This window comes from Cupressus sempervirens, chromosome 3 (genome assembly GCF_028749045.1).
Source record: "Cupressus sempervirens isolate cs-2001-9-10 chromosome 3, ASM2874904v1, whole genome shotgun sequence".
Classification (NCBI taxonomy): domain Eukaryota; kingdom Viridiplantae; phylum Streptophyta; class Pinopsida; order Cupressales; family Cupressaceae; genus Cupressus; species Cupressus sempervirens.
In genome coordinates, this window is record NC_143120.1 from 764124847 (window position 1) to 764149134 (window position 24288).

At 34.0% G+C, this 24288-nt stretch overlaps 1 protein-coding gene across 1 annotated transcript in view; it reads right to left on the minus strand.

The window, feature by feature from the left end:
• Positions 1–24288, minus strand: part of LOC149569055 (ran guanine nucleotide release factor, putative (Mog1/PsbP/DUF1795-like photosystem II reaction center PsbP family protein)) — a 114382-nt gene that overhangs the window by 67006 nt on the left and 23088 nt on the right. Inside the window, exons 2-4 of the mRNA XM_089821839.1 lie at positions 1064–1099; positions 650–787; positions 60–146 (exon numbers count right to left, since the gene is read on the minus strand). Coding sequence (XP_089677965.1) covers positions 60–146; positions 650–787; positions 1064–1099 — 261 coding nt within the window. The remainder of the gene's footprint in view (positions 1–59; positions 147–649; positions 788–1063; positions 1100–24288) is intronic.

Consider the following 24288-nt stretch of genomic DNA (forward strand, 5'->3'; position numbering starts at 1 on the left):
ATATGCACATATAGTTGTAAGAAAAGGTACAATTGAACCCCACTAAGTTAAAGACTTACCATTTGACCAACTGCAGCTGTGACAACTGTTGTTGGATCAAGAAATGGCACATCTGACGAAGCAACAGTACTCACATTTTCTACAACCTGCCATCACCATTAATCAGAAAATCTGAATATAATGACTTTAAATTATCACACTTCAACCTGCCTTCACCATTAATCAGGAAATTTGAGTATACCAACTTTGAATAATCACACTTGTATGGTAAACATCAATTTCTCACTTTGAACTGACATTGCAACAATATCACATTCAACTGAGCACTGTACTGGTGAATCAGCGATTGATTGGAGACAAGTATTAAATGTGTGCTTCCATATAAACAAAAAGAATAACACTATCCTATCTCTAAGGATTTTCTCTAAAAGTTAACTCTGCCTTTGATATACCTCTTCCAAGGATCAAAATAAGTATGCATATTTATTTTTTAAGCTATACTTTCAGAAAGTTTCACACACACTGCACATGGCGAGATATAAATATGAAAAATAAAGTTCTGAAACTTGAACTGGGAATCTGCATTTTATATTAATATAATTTGAATTTCTAACTTACAATTAAAGTAACACTAAGAAAATAAACATACAAGATCTCCAGAAGAATCTTGTTCATTAGCAAGATCCTGAAGAAACCACAATGCACTTTGATTATCTGCAACATCTTGCTTTAGATCCAATAGCTCAATTATCAGGCTTTCGTCGCGATTTAGATCTGCAAACGCCTCCTTCACACATGAACAGGAAAATTTGCAAAGTGAAACTACACATTGACTTCAATAATCGTGATCTTCTAAAGAGCATTCAATGGTAATTTTATACTCCAAGACCCCCATTAGTGTAACTTGTATAAATTGAGATTGTAAAACCCTGTTGAAAATATATGGCAAATAAATTGCTAGAGGAAATCCACCATGCATGGAATTCGATGTATATTTCATATCTTACAAGCATTGAGAATTGTAAACAAACTATAAAAAGCAGCCTGAGAAAAAGGGGAAAACCTGATGATCTGGAACCTCCCTAATAGTGCTCAGATCCTACAAGCCAACAATAAAAATATGATGCTTTTGTTAGCCATTTACATTCCATCAACATCCAAATACAAGAGCATAATTATGATTTCATTGCTTAAAGTTAAAGTATTATTTACAAGGACAGAAACATCAATTACACCCCTTCTGCAATTGCATCAGGCAGTGTTTGATTCCTCAATTTATAACTGTAGTTTGTAGCTGTATTTTAACATTGACCTTCCCAAAAGTGTGCTACCTGTAAATTAGTCTTCAACTATTAGAAAAACCTTGATAATTATTTAGTTTGACAATAAACCTTGATAGTCATTTATTGAAGTAATCATAGAAAGCACTTAGTTGGAAATGCTTAGGTTAGAGTAATTTCTCACAGTATTCTGTACATTAATCAGTCTATTGTCTGGCTTGGTTGGCAACTGTTTACTTCTCATAGGTACATTTAACATCTTCTTTACCGTTAGGATGCCAAGGAATGCTGACACAATTTAGTAAGAGATAAGAAGGGATGAAGGAGAGTCGGATACTGCTTGAGCAATGGTAGGGAGAACATTGGCTAGTTTTTGGCAGCAAAGCCCATTCTGAATTTTGAAGACATAGACAAACCCCTGGTTGCGGACTTTAAAGAAGATGACTCTTATAAACTGGAAGGTGTGACAAGACCCAGGAACCAGTAAAGAGCAGAATTCAGTTAGAGAGGGTTGTGGCTATCAATATTGGTACCAATAAATATTGCAGCCCATGTGGTTAGAAAGCAATGAACAAAATCAATGTCAATTAGCGTACAACAAGATGCGGTCAAAGAGTTCAGACAATTGAAAAGTAAAATTAGATTCAGAAGGACTCTCCGAAAGTGCTTAGTACTCAGGTAGAGAAGTTGAGACTCACAGTCTTAAAAGCTGCAAAAGGTACTTCTAGCGAATGGAATTTGAATGCTGCTTCCACTGTGAATACAACCCATCTTGAAAGTTCCATGGAAAAAATGGGATGTCACTGGTTGGAGGCACAATCTGTTACATCCTGAATTTTGCTTAAATTAAAATGTTCCTTATAGCCGTTGAGACTTCAGACAAAATTTAGTTGGTTGGTTAAAGTGTTATTTATCTTTGATTTCATGTGAAAATGAAGTGTTAGTTGTTTGTTACGGTTTCATGTGAAATTGAGGAGTTGGTTAATCATTATTTCTTGAGAATTTGAAATAATGGTTTTTGTTATGATGTTATATGAATGGCAAGTGGATTAGCTAATATAATTATTTGATTTGATTAAATGGTTTGGAAATATGTTATCACCTTGATTAACTTCTCTTGTAGGAACGTGGCAAAGGGGGGAAGCATTGCCTATTAAGATTATAGCTACAGTCGGACTGGTTTAATCTTAAGATGCAATGTTGATACAGGTGTGTGTGTGTATATATATGTATGTATGTATGTATGTATGTATAATATATTATATGCATGTGTGTGTGTGTGTATAAAAATCATATGTTATATTGTGATTTATATTGTTAATATATATTAACTAAAAATGATTAACATAAAGACATGTCTCTTGTCCTACTCTTATATTTATAAGAGTTTAGGGTCTGCATTTGAAACATATCTATAATAATGGCAATATAATTATGTCTGCAGAACCGATCCATGTTACTCAACATGGTATTAGAGCTATGCTACAGATGTGAGCAATTGAATTGATTTATATTAACAATATAAATCACAATATAACATATGATATATGTATGTATGTATATATATATATATATATATACATACATACATATATCATATGTTATATTGTGATTTATATTGTTAATATCTAAGTCACAAGGTTCGAGTTCAAGTTTGAGTTCGACAACTATGAAATTCGGATGAAGTTCGATAAGGATAAAAATTCGAAAAAAAATTTGACATTAAATTTGCCTTATATATAATATATATATATATATTCATTATTTTCTTTTATTGACTCTTACATGTTAAAATAATACTATATTTTATTTATAAAACATTAAACTTTAAAAACAAAATAAAATCACCAATTATATTAACTAAAACATACAAAAGAAATACATTAGTTTTTTATTTTAACTTTACAAAACAAAATGAAAAATATTAAAAATAATAAAGTTTTAAATTCGTTGACACATTATTATAATAATAAATAAGTTATATACTAACTATTAATATTACCATCAAAATTAATAAAGATAAATGTTATAATAATAAATAAACTTAAACCTTCTAATATTAAATGTATCTTAAAAATCTAAAAACGAAATGAAATCCTAATATTCTTTGTGTGGCAATAGAAAAGCTCGATCAGGCAAGAGAAAACTGTGTTTGTGGCTAGATGGAAGCGATCACACAGGTGCACCATGCGCTACATTCTTTCCCCACTACATAGACGACAACGGTGGCGTCAAAAGTCTAGGCGGAGAAGAGATGACAACAGTGGCGTTAGAAGTCTAGGCAAAGAAAATACAAAAACAATGGTGACAGAGCCCAAACAAAACGAAGAAGCAAAATCAATCTCTATTCCTGTTAACTAAAGCCAAACCAGAAGTTTTATTTTGTGTTGGACGAACTCAACCCGAATTTAAATGAATTTTTAAAATTCTTTCTAGGTTTGTCGAATTTCGAACATAAAGCCGAAAATTCGGCGAACCTTGTGACATAGGTTAATATATATTAACTAATAATGATTAACATAAAGATATGTCTCTTAGTCTCCGACTCTTATATTTATAAGAGTTTGGGATCTGCATTTGAAACATATCTATAACAATGGCGATATAATTACATCTGCAAAACCAATCCATGTTACTCAAAATGGTATCAGAGCTAGGCTGTAGATGTGAGCAATTGAATTAGATAGAGAAAAGTTGCCAAGAAGGCAGAAAAAGAATCTCGGTACAAGACAAATACATGGATCATAACTGACATGCCTACTCCCAACATCCGCCTCGCAAGATTGGTTATTCTATACAATGACTGTTTTTCAGGTTGGTGTGTGACATATATGTAGAAAATGTTTATCTTCTATATCCAAACTTGAGCTTTGGCATAAGTAAAAAGCTCACAGGTCAAATGGTACACTCGAAGCAACAAATGGAACCAAGTCAACGTAAACAAGAATAAAATGATATATAACTGACACATATCAAATGTGCACATAGACGATAGGGATTAAAAATATATATTTTTTTAAAAATGAAAGATAGCACCTTTAGAAATAGTGGATGAGCGAAATGATCAAAGGACACCAACATCGGATAGGAGATCAAATAGGGCATTTGACTCAGCGAAAAGAAACACAAGTGGAGGATATCAAACAAGCATTGGGAGGAAAAGTTGTCGAGCATTGAAGAGGAGAGCATCGTGGGTAATCACAAAACAAACTATGACAAATATGATGGACTTCTATATGCTGAATTCAATGCTATTAAGTGCAGGAAATCACCTTACTTCCTTTGGTATTCAATGCTATTAAGTGCAGGAATTCACCTTACTTCTTTTGGTATTCAACATATAGTGCTATTAAAAAAAAAAAAAATTAAATGCATAACAGATATCTGGGTTGACATCCCTCACACAAGATTGAAAAGACTTTCTGCATACATTGTCAACACACATTCATTACATACATTGACCAAGGGAATCTATGCTTATTGAAGGAGAAATAAAACTATCCAATTCGCACTATGGATTAGCCCTGCGTGTTGGGATAGTTACAAGAATCTTTATTTTATTAGCCACGTATATGGAGATTAGATGATGTGTGTTATCATGTCAATCATTGAAGTTTTAATATTGAGCATAGGTAAATTATTGAACAAGGTAAAACAATCTGTTTAGCATTCCACAATCTGCAAATACGCAGTACATGGATGTCAAAACCATTTTATGGAAAGAGATGAAGTGTAAGGGATATACAAGCCACATATTATTGGTAGCGTGGTATGTAAGAATATTGACAAATAACTATATAATTTCCCCACAATGTTCTATGCAAAAGTAGTATCAAAATATAAATAAGAGGTAATTAAATTTGCAGTCTATATAACTACACAAAAAGAAAAGAAAAGAAACAAAGAAGTCGGATTGCTTCTATTGGAGGATTGAACGATAAGACAAGTTCTTTACCCATCGCAGCTATTGGACAATGAATGGAGCCTCTTAGATAGGAAAAATGTTCCATAGAAGACCACATCAAAATAAGAAGATATCAACCACACGTTAAAGAGATAGAGGATATTCCTCGTAAACATCACAAGAATTCCATCGCATCTTAGTGTCTCCATCCACATAGCAACAAGTCTAAAACAAATAGTAACAATATATTTCATGGAATAGCAGACCATACTAGGCGTTAAAATACACTATAATTACAGGGAACAATAAAGGAGAAAATAAAGACAAGATATTAAGTGGAAGACGAGGAGCGACCATAACTATAAATAATAAATAATAAGTGTGAATAAATAAAAAGTCAAGAAATTGACTCTAGTTTGAAAAGATACATCTCTATACAAAGTGGTGAAACATTATGAACAAAGAGAGGTGGAGTAGAAGTCTTGAGAACTAGGGACCCACCTACGATCAAAGGGAGGTTGACATTTTACTCACAGCAACTCTCAAACTTTTAACTCTTACATTATCTACATAATACAATTGCTACCAAAAACCATAAGAAGGATCACATTGTATAGAAAGCATTAAACTAGATGCAACCAATTATCCAAATCAAATATAGCAAGTTTCATCAAAAGCAATCATTGACCAATTATTAACATTATATGATCAATTTATGAACTTATAGTGAAATGCTGGTGATATCTCAGAGTAAGTATAAAAGGACTCAAGGGAGTTGTCCCTTAATTGGAAGGTATTTTCAAATGGAGACATTATAATGGTATCAAACTTATTGATCTTGAGATTGATCGAAAATTCATTTTGCAAACAAGTGGAAAGTGTAATTGTGAGCAGTGATAGTATAAGAGTGCGAAAAAATTATTTTAATTTTTTGATCAAACTATGGGTCCATTTTAACTATAGAGTTATAAGTCATACATAAGAAAGATGGTGTATTTTTTTGATATTGAAGATGCATACTTTCTTGGCACAAAATTCCAAGAGATAATGTTGCAAGTATTAAGGAAGGGCAGTTAAAGTTGCATGCCAGCATACTTATCATGTATACAAGTTTTGTAGTAAATTCAAAGGATTCCATTGAACACATACACATCTGGTATGATAACCATCACAAATTCTACTCAAGGTATGCGGATAAGATGCAAGACTGGAGTGGATCTTATGGGTTAACGATTTTGGAGTGGGAATCTTACATTGTGGGGGGAACTAATAGTCAATGTCCCATTCCCACTTGAACCATATTTAGAGGGGGAGATGTCTCTTTCATGTGAAGATAAATATTCTTGTCTTTGAGTATTACAATTATATATTTATTGTAGTCCTTCTCTTATTTGTAATTCTATACATACTATAACAGCTATTTGCCTTGATCTTTTCCTTTATGTTTGAGGATGTTCTTACAGGAAAAGAAAGTTGGTACTTTACACATGCTACCAAATATTATTGTGTAAACTCAACCTAATGACAATAGCTCCAAAGACCCTGATGATCAAGATGGATAAAATGAGGCTCTTGAAGCAAACAACTTTAATGATTGAAATTATGAGATTCTTCTACATTACGAGGGAGTATGACACTTCTTCTAAGGCAATGCAAGAGCTTAGAAGATTGATACTCAAAGGAAGTCTAGAAATACATGTGGGTGATTGCATGATGTTGATGGGCCTACTCCTACGTATATCATGAGGAAGTGATGACTTATCACCAGAAAATCAGAAAATTCATATCAGATTCAAAGTGAGTTCGACGGGGCATCATTGGGTGAAGAGGGTTTCTGAGGGAGTAACTAGAGGACCTGACTTCCCAGGATCAATGTTCAACGGAAAAAATTTTGAAATGCAATCCTTTGAGGATGATATCTTCTCTATAAGGAGAAGTTCTAAGAGAAATTCTTTGTAATGTGCTCTCTTCTATGAGAGAGAAGTTTGAGGTGAAAACCCTTGTTCCAGCCTCTAGTAGCAACTATGGTGGGTCAATCCTCTGACTTGGTTCGTGCTGGATATCATGTGAGTTACTACATGATGTTGTTGTGATTATGTCATGAAAGATGGTGATTTTTCATTGATGTATATATTTAGAGGGGAGATATTGAAAGGTGACGATCTTATCAATAGTAGACCTATCTCCTAACACCAAAATGTGTTGGAGCAGGTGTTATCTTGGTCCTTCGGGCCGAATTTTGCAAGACACCTTGATAACCAATTTATCATGGTTCATCGGGCCGGATTTTGCCGGACACCATGACAGTTATGGTTTTTCAGGCCAAATCTTGCCGAACACTGTTACATCCCAATCTTTGCCCTAAAATTTTTAAGCTAAATATAGCCGTTGAACCAAATTAGTTTTTCATGTTCAAGTGAAATTGAGTTAGTTCATAATAGTCGTTGTTATATCATGGTAGTTATAGTCGTTGCTTATTTATTCATATTCATGTGAAATTGAAGCAGTTAATTTTAGCCGTTGCATCGATCTAATTATCATATGAAACCGAGTCAATTAAATCTAGCCGTTGTGTTCATGTGAAATGGAGTCAATTAATTTTAGCCGTTGAACATTTATGATGAATTAGTTAGTATTTATAATGAAATTTCCTAACGATTTTATCTAACAAATTATGAATCATGAATTGATGTTTTGGCGAGAATGTTATTTTAAAGGTTGTAGGATGAAGATCGGAGAGAGAGGGGAAGCATTACAAAACGAGGTCATCGAAATGGGATGGTCATAAGATTTAGTCATCAGGAATGACAGGTTTGACCTAAAAGTCGTCTTGGCAAGGTTATTAGGACTTGGCAATAAATTTCTTGGTGGAACCGCATGAGCTAAATTAAAAAACAACATAAATAATAAAAATAAACAAACTTCTTACCTTAATTAAATTTATCAAATAATAATCACTTAATATTATTTTACTCTCTTAATTAAGATCATAAATAAATAAACACAAAGTGGCACCATTACATTAGAATTATTAATCCAATAATGCCACCTTGCAAATATGTATTTATAACCTAAACTAAGAAAATAAGATAATATTAAATAATATTAAATAATAAATTCTTCATCATCTTCCTTTCATTTTATTTTTCCTCCTTTTTGTATCTTTCAAACCGATCAAATTAAAGAATTCAAATATGAATCTTGTAACGGTAGGAAGCCGTAAGGTTGATTCTAACTTAATATATTTGATAGCCTTGTCGTGTATCGGCAATCACAAACATCCGGCTCTTCTTTATTTCACAATTTCTCTTAATATTTCCTTAGCTCTGTGACGGTGCCTTTAGCAATCGAGTTATATGTTTTTGCATCCAAAAACAACTGCGTTTCCATGGAAATCTGAAGGAGGCATTTTGATTCCAGTGAAAACAAACTCATCTATAGAGCAGTGAATCACGTAAGGAGATGCCTTGTATTTTCTACCTTATTTCTTTCTTGAAAACTTGTCTATCTGAGTCGGCTTTTGAGTCTAATTCCAAGTTCTTCCACACAGTATTTAAACATGCCGTCTTCCATATGTTTTGAATATATGTAATCATCTTTAAGTCTATATTCATGTCAACTTCATAAAATGTTAAGTGTTAATAGAAAAAGCCGACTGTGAATATAATATTGGTCTAATATATTTCTCAAGAGTAATCGATTGCCACAATTTTGATTTATTTTAGATATAAGATTATTCCATCATAAAACCCGAACATGTTAAACTCTGCAAATTTCCTGAATGATTTTCTTTTGATAAATATGTTTAACAATATGGAACAATGTCCAAATCTGAGATGAGTAACAAATCCAAGTACCAAGGAAATTCACAGGCTGTAGAGCCAAAATCTTGTGAATAGGTACATGTTATATTAGTAAAAGTTAATGATTTAGGCACCAAGGAGACACCAGCCAGATGGCCTGATAATGGTGAGGAGGTGTAGATAAACCTGTTAAAAAAAAAACAAGAATGAAAATCAATAACCATTACTTTACAAATAAATCTAATGCATTTAGCTCATGCAAATTCCACTTTTGAAATTAGTTGTCAAGCTGAGTGGTGAAGATCGGGTTACAAACCCACATTTCGAAATCCTTGGCCAAGGTGGTATTAGGTAAACTTGCCACAACAATTTGATTGTGGTGTTGTCCAAACGCTTCAGTTATTCATTCGAATAACTACTGGAACCTCAACCCACCTGATTAGTCCGATGGCTGGATCAATGAACGTCCCAAGCCCGACATCGAGGTAGGGAGGGCCGTTCTATTAATTTAGTACCTCTGGGGATTAGTAAAAAGGTCTGCAGTTGGGAGGTTAAGCCTATGATAATGCTTCTCCTCTCACAAAAGTCAAAGCTTGGACAACCAATTTAAAAAGTCTCTCAACTAAAAACAGTATGTTCTATTTAACCTGTAAGTTAGTATTTCCTTTCAAGCTATAAGTTACAATTACTGATAAGTTAGATATTATCTTAAAATTTATTTAGTTGTTCATCAGCATATTAAACTGCATTTTCATTTCAGTAAATCTAAAATTAGTTTAGATTTATTTTCAGCTGATTATATCAATTATTAGTTAATGATAAACTTGTTCGAATAGAAAAGCAGTGTAGGCTTAAATTCAATTTTTAAACCGTTTTTGAATTCTATGTCATGTGAATATGAATTATGAATCGGTTAGTTTAATGAAGAAATTAGTTAGTAGAAAACCAGTTGTTTCATATGGTATCAGAGCGTTGGGTTCAACACTAAACCTAGGGCACATCACCTTCTTAAAATCTAATAAAATTGAAAAAAAACTGAACACAGGATGTTAGTACGTAGAACACCTCGCAAGAAAACACGACATCCTATTTTTCCTTACCTCATTAAGAATATGACTAAGTACAATTATTCTTGTTGTTCCAAGCCTCAAGATGATGAAACATTGAACCAAGCCATTCAACGAATGAAGGAGAGAATTCGATGGACCCCTACCAAGAAGGGAGCATACAAGAACAAACTGATTCAGAATTGGAACGCTCAACAGAGCAATCCCCTCCTCCATTTTCATAGATCATGGATGGTACGAGAAATGTACCAGACAAAATCAGATGTTGCAAAACAAGAATAAAAATATTCTATGGATGTAGACTACCTCGATAGAGGAATTTTGTAAATAAAGATTGCTTTGTTGAGCAATGGATATAATTTTGTAATTAAAATTTTGCTTTGTCGAGCAATGGATGTGATTTTGTAATTTGCTTTGTCGACCAATGGATATGATTTTGTAATTAAAAATTTTGCTTTGTCGAGCAATGGACGTGATTTTGCAATTTGCTTTGTCGAGCAATGGATATAAATTTTGTAATTAAATTTTTTTTTGCTTAGTTGAGCAATATAAGTGAAATTTGGTAATTAAGGATCGCTTAGTTGAGCAATGAAAATAAATCTTGTTTTTGAAAAATGATTTTGACAAACAAGGAGAAAATTTTGAACAATAGAAATAAAACCTTCTTTTGCTTAGTTGAGCAATAAAAACTAAACTGTAAACTTAATTGTGTAAACTAACAGGTGAAAGACCTGAAATACAACATAGGTAACAACAAGAATGTGGAAAACTGAGAGATAGTTCGAAAGAACCATCAAACCTCTAACGAGCTATTACTTCAAATTCTACAAGAAACACAACTAAAACTAGAAGCTATGGATAGAAGAATGAGTGAGATGGCAGCCTAGATGGGGCAACATCGCGAGGAAATGCAAGAAACACCCAAAGCTGAGACAAAAGTCTCTGACATAATAGAACCCCCTCCCCTAAACAAGCTGATAAACAAAAGAAAAAGGAAATCGTGACTGATTTATCAGCAAATATTAAGAAAATTAAACCCCCTAAATTCTCTGGTATTGATTCTGGAGAGGAAGCCAAAGCATGGCTAACAGAGATGGAACAATACTTCGAGCTCTGAAACTTTTCAGAAACCTCAAAGGCAGTTTGGGGCATATATCAATTCACTGGGGAAGCAACAACTTGGTGGGGGAACACCAAGGTGGAACTGAACATTAGATCTACTGACATTACATTAGATCAGCAACAATGCCCATCTTTGCCGCAACAACAACAAGTTTTTCAACAGAAAGTTCACGCAGCCTTAGATAACAGCTTGAAAGGAAATCCTAATTTACAAGTTAAATAGAACATACTATTTTTAGTTGAGAGACTTTAGGGAAAGTGCCTAACCCAACTAGTTTGGTAATTGAATGCATCCCTCTGTAGAGGTAAGAAAAGTAATATACTCTATAATTTTCCTTAGTGTCACACTGAGATCGAATGACCCAAAAACGTTTAAACTCCGCCTAAATAATTTTTGGTAATCATGAACATACGTCGGCTTATTTACTATCCAATTAGCGGGAGGCACTTGCAAATCATTGGTTGCTCAACCTCTAACTTTGGTGAGAGGAGAAGCATTATCATAGGCTTAACCTCCCAACCGCGGACCTTTTTACTTATCCCCACAGGTTCTAAATTAATAGAACGGCCCTCCCTACCCCGAGGTCGGGCTTGGAACGTTCATTGATCCAGCCATCGGATTAATCAGGTGGGTTGAGGTTTCAGTAGCTATTTGAATGAATAACTGAAGCGTCTGGACAACAACACGATCATATTGTTGTGGCATGTTTACCTAATACCACCCTCGCCAAGGATTTCAAAATGTGGGTTTGTAACCCGATCTCCAACACTCAGCTTGACAACTAATTTCAAAAGTGGAATTTGCATGAGCTAAATGCATTAGATTTATTTGTAATGGTTACTGATTTTCATTCTTGTTTTCTTTTTAATAGGTTAATACACCTCCTCACCATTATCAGGCCATCAGACCGGTGTCTCCTTGGTGCCTGAACCATTAACTTTTACTAATATAACATGTACCCTATTCACAAGATTCTGGCTCTACAGCCTGTGAATTTCCTTGGTACTTGGATTTGTTACTCATCTCAGATTTGGACATTGTTCCATATTGTTAAACATATTTATCAAAAGAAAATCATTCAGGAAATTTGCAGAGCTTAACATGTTCAGGTATTATGATGGAATAATCTTATATCTAAAAGAAATCAAAATTGTGGCAATCGATTACTCTTGAGAAATATATTAGACCAATATTATATTCACAGTCGTCTTTTTCTATTAACATTAACATTTTATGAAGTGGACATGAATACAGACTTAAAGATGATTACGTATATTCAAAACATATGGAAAATGACATGTTTAAATATTGTGTGGAAGAACTTGGAATTAGACTCAAAAGCCGACTCAAATAGACAAGTTTTCAAGAAAGAAATAAGGCAGAAAATACAAGGCATCTCCTTACGTGACTCACTGCTCTGTAGATGAGTTTGTTTTCATTGGAATCAAAACGCTTCCTTCAGATTTCCACGGAAACGCAGTTGTTTTTGGATGCAAAAACGTATAACCCGAGTGCTAAAGGCACCGTCACAGAGCTAAGGAAATATTAAGAGAAATTGTGAAATAAAGAAGAGTTGGATGTCTATGATTGCCGATACACGACAAGGCTATCAAATATATTAAGTTAGAATCGACCTTACAAATTCCTGCCATTACAAGATTCATATTTGAATTCTTTAATTTGATCGGTTTGAAAGATATGAAAAGGAGGAAAAATAAAATGAAAGGAAGATGATGAAGAGTTTATTATTTAATATTATTTTATATTATCTTATTTTCTTAGTTCAAATTATAAATACGTATTTGCAAGGTGGCATTATTGGATTAATAATTCTAATGTAATGGTGCCATTTTGTATTTATTTATTTATGATCTTAATCGAGAGAGTAAAATAATATTAAGTGATATTATTATTTTGTAAATTTAATTAAGGTAAGAAGTTTGTTTATTTTTAATATTTATATTATTTTTAATTTTAGCTCATGGGGCTCCGCCAAGAAATTTATTGCCAAGTCCTAATAACCTTGCCAAGGCGATTTTTAGGTCAAACCTATCATTCCAGATGACTGAATCTTATGACCATCCCATTTTGATGACCTCGTTTCGTAATGCTTCCCCTCTCTCTCCGGTCTTCATCCTGCAAGCTTTAAAACAACATTCTCGCCAAAACATCAATTCATGATTCATAATTTGTTAGATATAATCGTTAGGAAATTTCATTATAAATACTAACTAATTCATCATAAATGTTCAACGGCTAAAATTAACTGACTCCATTTCACATGAACACAACGGCTAGATTTAACTGACTCAATTTCATATGATAATTAGATTGATGCAACGGCTAAAATTAACTGCTTCAATTTCACATGAATATGAATAAATAAATAACGGCTATAACTACCATGATATAACAACGACTATTATGAACTAACTCAATTTCACTTGAACATGAAAAATTAATTTGGTTCAACGGCTATATTTAGTTTAAAAATTTTAGGGCAAAAATTAGGATGTAACAGACACCATAACTTAAATCTATCATTGACCACACTTAAGGTGGTGTTCAAACCTTTTAATCAAATTGCTTTAATTCTCACTTTGTTAGAGAGGGAGTAGTGAATTGATGCAAATTTCATATGTAATATATGTTAATATATGTGTGAGTTGATGGATTTTGTTGACATCTGTAAATATCACATTGAGATGATATATCTCCTTATGCTTGAGAGCATATTGTGTTCCATAACAATTCCTCCCTAGCTAAGGGGGAGTGTTAAGATTATAGCTACAGTTGGATTGATTTAATCTTAAGTTGCAATGTTGATACACACACACACACACGTGTGTGTGTCTATATATATATATATATATATATATATATATATATATATATATATATATATATATATATATATATATATATATATATATATTATACACAAACACGCACATATATATAAATCATATGTTATATTGTGATTTATATTGTTTAATGTATATTAACTAATAACGATTAACATAAAGACATATCTTTTCATGAGACATGTCTCCTACTCTTATATTTATAACAGTTTGGGATCTGCATTTGAAATATATCTATAGCAATGGCAATATAATTACATCTACAAAACCGATCCATGTTACTCAACATTGCAAACAAAAGAAAGAGCATGAGGGCACCAGCTACCATTGAGCTAATAGGTATGTGTCCTAAACCACATTAGTCAAGGGAAAACTGGACTAGGCAAGCAAGGACTTACCAAGTGATCACCATGAGCTAACTAGTCAACGCACCAAATAAGATAATAAAACAATCAAGCTAAGAACAAATTGTTACCTTTATAATTTGGGATGATCTCAGAGCTTCCTATTATGAGTGACATGTCTTAATATAATGATACCATGGTACCTACATGTACATACATATATTTGTATATGCGCAATTCAAATATAACACACATGAATGTATACGATTACTTAAAATATGATGTATGCATGAGCATGTATATTTAGAATATTACATACATATACATGTGTATATGCATATACGAGTAAAGGTGGATACAAGATGGTATCCTTATATTAACACATTGAGAGCAATTTATGATTCCGCCTTTGGGCAATGTTATAATTTTATTATTTTGTGCCACCGGCCCTTTAAATATTTTCCAGCAGCCATATTCTTATTTTATATTCTTCATCAGGCCTTTATAATTTCCAGCAGCCTATTTGATGTCATTGAATTAGCCATATGTATTATTGGCCGCTTTAATGGCTCTTGAACGTAACTCATTTTATAGCCACCTTTTCTTCATCTTGCTCATAACCAAGTATGTGTATGAAACAGCAAGCCAAATTTTATATTTGCAATTGCATTCTAACCAGCTAACACACTCTTTATCGGTGATTTCATTCTTAATTGCTATTTGCGATTCCATTGTCATTTGCAAGTTGCATACACAGTGTCGTTAATTCTCACCTGTGATTGCATCCACTTTGTCATTGTTTCATACCAATAATTGCATTCATAAGTGTTGTGGACCCTCAACTGTGATCGGCATTCATACCATTGAATTGTTTCATAACTATGATTGTCCATTTTGAGGATTATATTTCCTGCCTGCGATTTGCTCCATAGAGGTTGCCATCATACCTGTGTTTGCTAGAGGATTGATATTCCATAGCTAAGGAACTGTTCCAAACACTTCCGGATTTTACCAACAGTTGAGGATAATAATACCCCTGCATTACAAAGCCAGGTCGACATTCTTTCTGAACTTCACCTTTCAAATTTATTTTTATAATAAGGCTCAGATATTCTAGCTTGAAATCTGAAGGGAAATGTTAGACGGACTAGGTCCGAATTAGATTTGTTGATTTCATTTCTAAATTATTTATGTAAATGCAAAAAGGGGTTTGAGCTATTTGTTGTAACTATTATGATTATTCCTTTCAGACCTTAAATTAAATTGAAAAGCTTTCCAATTTTGTGCAACACTTATGCAGGGGCATCGTCCATATGGCTTTGAGATAAGAGAAGGCACACTCAAAGAGTCAAGAAATTGTTATGAAAATTTCCATGAACCTCTTTTATAATTGTTTGGTGTAAGCCAAGGCTGGGCAAAAAGTTTTGACTGTAATAAACAGAGTTCATTCAAGGATATAGACAGCCACACTGAGACTCATCAAGGATGACCAGCAAGGTCAAGATGAAGAGTGTGGACTGATAACAAATGATCAGTGGGTTATACCTGCAAGATAAGAGAAAGAAATCAGAAACAAAATAAATAATTGATGATGTTAATCAAATAAATATAGACTAAGTTAGCTCATGGTGATCAAATATAGACCTTTTCCACTTTCTTCTTGCTTTCCTTGCTGCATAATTCAGAATGAACTATTCTCATTTTCTCCTCATAAGTTCCCCATCTCAGGCACTCTGTGTCCTTCTAAAGTTGGAGTATGATCTGCGCATACCCTTCTATGAGCTCAACGCTCATCTCATATCCCATGGGTTCAATGAACTTAACCCTTGGTACCACAGCGTCTATACAGGTGTTGTCTGTCTCCACCATGAAGCATATCTCATCCTTATATTTCTCTACCATAGAGGGAGGTATTCTATACCTCTGTTTCATCTTTGACTGGAAAATTTTTGTCATTCTGTCAATGTCATCTTCCCTGACATTCTCCAACTTTGATCTGTAGCATTGAGTCACCATCTTCATTGTCCACTCATTGATATCCCAATTCGTTACTCTAGGAAACTTCCTTGTAGCATAGAAAAACAAAAGAGTCAATAGGGATTCAAATCTAAAAACTATGCTCTTTATTTTCTTCACTTTGGCAATGTTGTCCAACAATTGCAGTCTGATAATCTTATATAGATTAACTTTTCTCCCTTGAACTGCCATCACATAAGTCGCATGTAAAAGTCCTACTGGTACTGAGTTAACCCTTTATTCATGGTTGAACTTGTACCCTAATATCTTGCTTAATAGCTTTACTCCTTTGTCTTGAATGGAGTCCACCTTCATGTTTCTTCCATCAAACCTTGTATTCAGGTTTGTCTCGACCATTTTTCTTACATTCTTCTCATTGACAAGGTTGCATCCCTCATTACATAATCCTGTGACCTTATGAATTTGGTCATTGTCAACAACCATCTGCACATCACCTAGCCATAACAAATCATCGTGTACCCTACTTAGAATAATTCGGGTCAAATCGTGATTATCGAACTCTGTATAAAACATATACTTCACTAGATTCAACTCACTTAGGTGCGCAAGCTCAAATTTCAAGGATAGGTCATTGTTACACATGGTTCTTAAATCTTTGTGAATATCTTCATCTCCTATACTCTCAATCTTACAATGGATATAACTTATGATATCCTCAACATAAAGCACATTCTCTTGAACTTGCAAAAATGCGCCCAAAGGGTCATACAAAAGTGATACAAACAGATGCTTCTTGAATACATACCATGGTCTATCACTCACATCATAGATGGTTTGACTGGCCATTGCAATTCTACTGTATTTACTGAAAATACTTAGCTTTAGCTCCGTAAAATACCTTAAAAATCGCGTTTAGGGCTTCTACAACTTTGCGCTTCACAAACTTCTCTTCGCACTTCAATTCATTGTCAAATTGCTCTTCAATTCGCTCAAGACACTTCGCACGAACAAATGGTACACACAATCTTGCTTGCAATCCTTAAGTCATTTCAAATCGCACTGCGCATTAAATGCGCATCTACCACAAATTCAAATACTGTCTCTATTTACTAGTAAGCTTGTTTTTTGAATTCCTGCTCACTGAGATCATCTCTAGACTTGCATACTTGACCATAGCCTTCTCTCTATGTCCTTTACCTTCTGTTAAGTGCACAACTTCCAACTCTCTCTAACATAAAATCTGGCCAACTGATGCACTACCTCTTATGAAATTGTTTAATTCAAGTAGGATGAGTCACAAACAATCTATGACTTCAATTTCTTATCAGGTGCATCAAAATATTGTTCCTCCAAAATTGTAAAAAAGCTTTCTAGATCCTTAGCTGACACAAATCTTTCTTTGAATTCATCAACATGTTCCTTAATTGCTTCCTTCTAATTGTTGTCATTGTCATTATCATTCCTTCCGTCATTTTTGTTGATGTTCGTTCTATTATTAGGATTCCTGTTCAAATTCCTTCTGTCCATTCTGTAATATCTCGCTGTGTGCCTGAAGTTATTACATAACATTCAGGTGCATTTCTTCTCTGATTAGTTCCATTCTAATTCTCAGGTGCTCTGCAATTCCTTGCAATGTGTCCAAGATTGTCACACTTGTAACACACAAAATGGTTCTTCTCTCCATTATATTTCTCTCCATCATTGGATTTGATATGTGATCTTCTCTTTCATTACCTGCAAGGTTAGTATTCCTAAACATTCTACTATTTGCATTACTACCATCAAACTTAGGTTTCTTACATTCTATTGCTTTATGTCCATAACTATGACAATTATAACAATAGAAATTGGTAATGGGTTTAAAAGACTTACCTATGCAATCTCTTTTCATATGTCCAACTTCATTACATATGAAGCATCTTCTCTAAACTCACGTCTTACTTCCTTGGGTGGTTCATCTTGCTTAGGTTTATCAACTTGCCCTATTTTCTTAGGTTCATCATGTTTCACTGATAAATCAATTAATTCTACTTCCTTTGATACTTCAGTAGATGTGCTTGACTCAACCTTACTCAAATCAAATTCCTTAGGGGATTCAATAACTGGATCTGGTTCTCTTCTGATTTCAACTTTCTTGGTTGATTTCTCTCCAATCAGATATCCAAGTCCTGTCTTATCATAAGGTGGTCTCTGGTGAAATATCTATTGATCTATCTTCTCACTACTGGAATAAAGTTTCTCTAACTATTGCTTAGCTTGTGTTGATTCTCCTTTCACAATGATATTGTACTTTTCTAATTTTGCATGTTTAATCTTGATAGTATCTAGTTCATATGTAACTTGACTTCACTGGGATCTAAGGTTTGCATTCTCAGTTTTCTGTTCAGGTTCATTCTTGCCACCATTTATCTTAAGACTCAACTTAAGTTCAACGATTTTCAATTCATGTTTCAAAATCTCATTTTCTTTCTGAAGATTTCCTACTTCTTCATTGTCACTAGTTTGTGTAATTGATTCCTTGCCAGATTTTAGATCATCAATCTTGTCTTTCAATTTACCAATGCAGACTTTTGCATCTTCATATCTCTCTTTTAAGTTATCTCTTTCTTTAGTAAGAAGATCAATCTGCTCAAGAGCTTCTTCAAAGTTTTTCTTCAACTGTTCCATATCTATAGGGATCTTACTCAAGCTATTAAACTTCTTCTGAGTAACAAAGCTTTGATACCAATTGTTAGAAATAGATAATACTGAGAGGGTGGGGGGTGAATCAGTATTTTACAAACTTTTGCCTACAACTAAATATTGTTAATTACTTTATAACCTGCATATGAAAGTAAACCAACAATGCTGAACAGTAAATATAACCATGCACATAGAGAACTCATAACATCATTATTTGTTAACTAGGGAAACCCTGGCCAAGGGAAAACTTCGATGGGGATAATACACACTAGATGATTCACTAAATAATAGGATCCTGCTAAGGATATTGACCCTGTTAGGAGTCTATGAAGTATATATAGTGTCTCGAGTCCTTGTTAGAGGACTAGGCCTTGTTAGAAGCCTCAACCCTATTAGGAGTTTCTTCAACCTTGCTAGGAGTTGGTGGAACAAATAAAATGTATGCAAGTAGAGCCCACTGCCCTAACATGCAATTATACAATTCAATTCTTCACGAGTTTGATATACATACAATACTTTTTGTCTATTGTATTTCGCACTTGCTCTAATCAAATGTAGTTCGAATATCATCTCATCAATCACAAATCTCGCATAGATCATATATCTGTTAAATAGTTCATCATACATCGCACACTTATTTCGCAAGATAAGATCTTTACTTGTACCTCTCATATACATAATTCACTGCTTAGTCGGCCTTCATGCTTTCACACACTTGGCATAATATGAAATAACTTATGGAATAATATCCATATAGTCGGCTCATTATGACTTAGTAAATATTTTGTTACCAAAATTATTCCTTAAGTCGTACAATCCAATTCTCTGTTATGCTCTGTTAAATACCCGTACTGCTATTTCAATCATATCTCGCGTCGTACCGTCTGTACACTCTTACGCACTGGTATACATCACCATGACACTGTCATAGAGCTTTCCTCAACTGCGCATAAGCTAACTCTCAATGAGTTGTCTGTACACATCACATATGTTCTTTGTGCTGCTGCAAATTGTCTAACACTTAATTTTCTTTCTCTAAATGCATAAATAAAATGCTGAATACATGTTGCCACAAATGACAACAATCAAAACATCTATGTCAACATATTGCCAACACCGTTGTCATGACATTCACCATGAACGATATCAGAGGGTGGCCTCACCATAGCTACTCCCAGAGGGTGGAATAAGAACTTCCACTTCAAACTTCTCTCTCATAGAGAAGAATGTATCATGAGGGATTTCACCTTGAACTCTTCCTTTACGAAGGAGAACGCATGAAACAAACACTAACCTTTTGACCTCCTCATCCAAAATTACTTTTAATTAAATATAAAACTCCATCTAAATCCTTCTGACTTCCTCGCTCAAAGTTGCCTGTGATGGGTTTTCAAACTCCCTTTGAATGTTAATTCTTCCTCTTAGAAAACTAATTTAGATATGTGCCGTCAACTCAGCCTTATGGAAAAAAGTTGTGTCATCTTATCAGTCTACGTGAATTTCACACAAGATGCATTAAACTCTTCTCTTGAATGCTCCTCAATCCAACAAGTATCCATCTATCTAGAAATATCATATCCTAGTATTCTGCATGAAGGCCTTCCAATCTTCATACATAGGACTCCATCCCATGAATTATAGTCCTAAGACTGCTTACATTTCCTTCAACATGGTCTACTCCCTCTAAACCAATATGATCGAGATCCTCGAAAGTTCATCTGAACCAAATCCTCTAGCTGCTCCCTCTAACACAAAAGCATACCCTTTTCACAAGGTCCCACTCTTGGAAGGTATTGTGATCCAAGAATGCAATTAGATCAGAAATATTTTCTCTAGACCTCTATTTAAGGACCAAGAACCTATTCTTTGGCAAATCCAATCAAACCAAATTAGTGCTAGTTTGACATATACTTTGTGGCATCAATCTATATAACATTGTTCTTTCCATCCCAATCCAAGTAACTAACAAAACTCTCAGAAGTTGTAGTTATTCATATTGGTGTATCTAGTGTTCTTATGATATCACTATCTACATTTTGATGTGATTCAAGGTTGTGTAAAATACATCATTGTGGTCCCATGCATAAAAAAATACATCTCCATTTATTGGATTCTTTATCCCCACTTGATTGTGATGAATGAAGACAACGGATCTTCTAGATCCTTTCTTTGATTTTAGTGTTTCATCACTTCTCCGTACAATATCATTAATACTTATTTTATACTCGTTGAACCACTCCTCCTTATGGGTGTTAGTTAATTGTCTAATTATTAAGCTTTGTCCTCCATAACAAGTAAGCTAAAGTGAACTGACACTGCATGTTCATGGGAAACTTTGTCATAAAGTGTAGGCCCAAACCACAAAGATCAAAGTAGTCACCAAACAGCGGGTCCTCCATGCCAATTGTGTTGAATATGTGTCTGAAGTCATTAAGTCGAGTGCAAATTGAAGATATATCCAATAGGTTGTCCAATCAAGGGATTAGATGCAAGCTCACAATAATGGTGAGAGCCAAAGTCTGCCAACAAAAAAATGCTTTCAAAAATGGCTTGAACATAAACAAATATAATGTTGGATAATGGATGAGATTTTGAACAATGAGCATTTATTTCCATTGATGCAAGCGGTCTCACTGCCATTGTCATCATTAGAACCACCATTCTCTGTCAGCTTTTATGCCATGGCTCATTTCACTATTTCGCCAGGAGATACATAACAAACCAAAGAAGATCTTAACTGCACCAAATATTTCAACATGTATGTTTCTGTAGCCGATTTCCATATGGCTCGACCATGTAGTATACACTCAATGCAATTTCAGAAAAAAATACTTAAGCAAAAGAAGATTCTCTCTACGATGCTTCATTGTTCATACTTGTACATTTCCCTCTATTGTCTGTGGAGCATATGATGATGAAGCCAGTCATTATAGTGGTGGTTGCTAAAACATGACTGAGTATTTGCTTTTACTTCAAATCTGGAATCGCCGAACCCAGAGAGAGACAGAGAGAGAGAGAGAGCATTAGATGATGAATCACAGATTTCAATTTGAAATGGGACATTTCCCATCACCATAATGAGTTGATTGAGGAAGATTCAAATGCTTGTCCAAAACTGTGGTCAAATGCATCTGCAATATTTGCTTTCTGTCACAAAGATAATAGTTTGGAAAACTATGCAGAACATGGTGTTGCATGATATGTATACTCACTGACTTTGTAATAATCGCTTGTTCCTTCCTTTATCCATGAATGTACCTTGCCAAACTCAGTATATTTGAATTAAAAATAAGGAGAGAAGGATGTATATCTTTAATGTAATTGTAAACGATTGTGCACAGATAATTTTCTGTTTCAGCCAACCATAAATTGTGCTATAGAAAACTGTTGCCAGCTACTAATCTGAAAATGTAATGTATTCTAAATTACTATCCCATTTCTTCTAGATAGGAATGTTATGCCTATTCAAACTATAACTCTGCAAATGTTCCCAATATGCACCAAGGCATTTCTATTGCCATGTTTAATTTTGATCACATGTCTTCACATTCAAGGCATTTTTCATTGTATCTCAATAAAATTGCAGCATCTTCAGGTCCTCGCACTGTAGACCATTTCTTGTCACGACTGTCATCATCTTGCCAGTGAAGAATTTTCAGATCAATAATCATTTCTCCATATTCCAGTTCTCTATCACTATCCTTTCTACAATCTCTTCTGGCCAATACACTAATTTATCTGTCCTCTTCATGCTAACGGTGCCCACAATCATTTTCGATGGAGGTTGTTCACCTCCAATCTTTCTTATCAATAGGTTCATCTCTTTGCCAATGCTCTTTCAGATTGGCATCAGAGATCTCACTCTGATTCAAGCTATTTGAAGTTTTGGGCTTCCTGAACCTTGCTCTTAGCAGTCTTTGAATGTAACCACAGGGAAGGCAGGGATAACATTTCAGAACCAGAAAATCTGTAGTCTTCTTTACATCTTTGTTTTTACTTTTTATTATAGAGATGGTAAAATATTTTGATCCCTTATCAACATACAAATCAATCCCCTTTTTCCTATTCTTCACACTCTATGCTTATGAGCATTTTGAGAAATATTTGATTTGCAATGATAATTTCCGAAGTCTTTCACAGGTCGATCTTCAAATCTAATCATCTTTGACATTGTGAAGAATGAAATGTGACTGCAATATAAATATACAATAGTCCGATAGCTAAAATTTATTTTGAATCTTCGTTACCAAGGCTCTGATACCATGTTAAGGTTTATTAAATTTATATCAGACTTATGCAATTCTTTCAGTATGCAGATTACAATGTACTAACTTTCTTCTTCCTTTCTTGCAGAATAAATTCAGAATTAAATCTTTAACAATTATGAATGCCAATGAACATATCGTATATGGTATGATGCTGAAACACTTCTTTTCTTCCAAGTCTGAAAAATCACCGATCCAAAGGACACAGTCTTTATCAGCTTTTTAGGAAAAGATCAGTTTTTTTGCTTTTTTGAAAGTTCCATTTTTGGCATTTTGGGGCCAATCGGGGAACCTGCTTTTTTGTTTGCTTCTTTCTAATTTAAAAAGTTGTTTTCTTGCATTTTGGGAAAGGTAAAATTTGCGCCCAGTTGTAAAATTCTTGTTTTCAACTTCAAGTTCGTCTCAGATTTCATGAAAAAGCATGAAAAGTGGTGAAAAGTACTAGATTTCAAAATGAGGAAAAGCATTCAAAATTATGAAAATTTTTGGAAATTCCTTATTGCAATATCGACTTTATTAGCAATCTTGAAAAAGGGCAATGGAAAAGAACATTGATGGAAGCATGTTGATTACTGCAATTTCACTAAGAGTGGAGATTTTTAAGATCTTCTGAAATCTCGAATGTCCATTGTAATTCCTAGAGATCTGAAACCACTCTCAAACATCGTGATAGTATTTATAAAAATATAACTTAGTGTAAGAAAGGATTTCAATGCTATATTTTATATGAATATTCCACACTCCAAGCTTAAAATTCCATGAATCAACCTAAACTCTGACCAAGAAACATTTGTCCAAGTAAAAAAATCCACAAACCAATGCCAACTACACTCAAGGAAGGAGAGAAATTCCTTAAGGCATTAGAAGTCTAACTTTGAGAGAACGAAAAAATCCTCAATCCTCGACAAAGTCTGCTTCAAGACGTGAAATTCCTTGACAAGGGGCAAAGTCTGAATCCAACATGAGAACTCCCTAACAC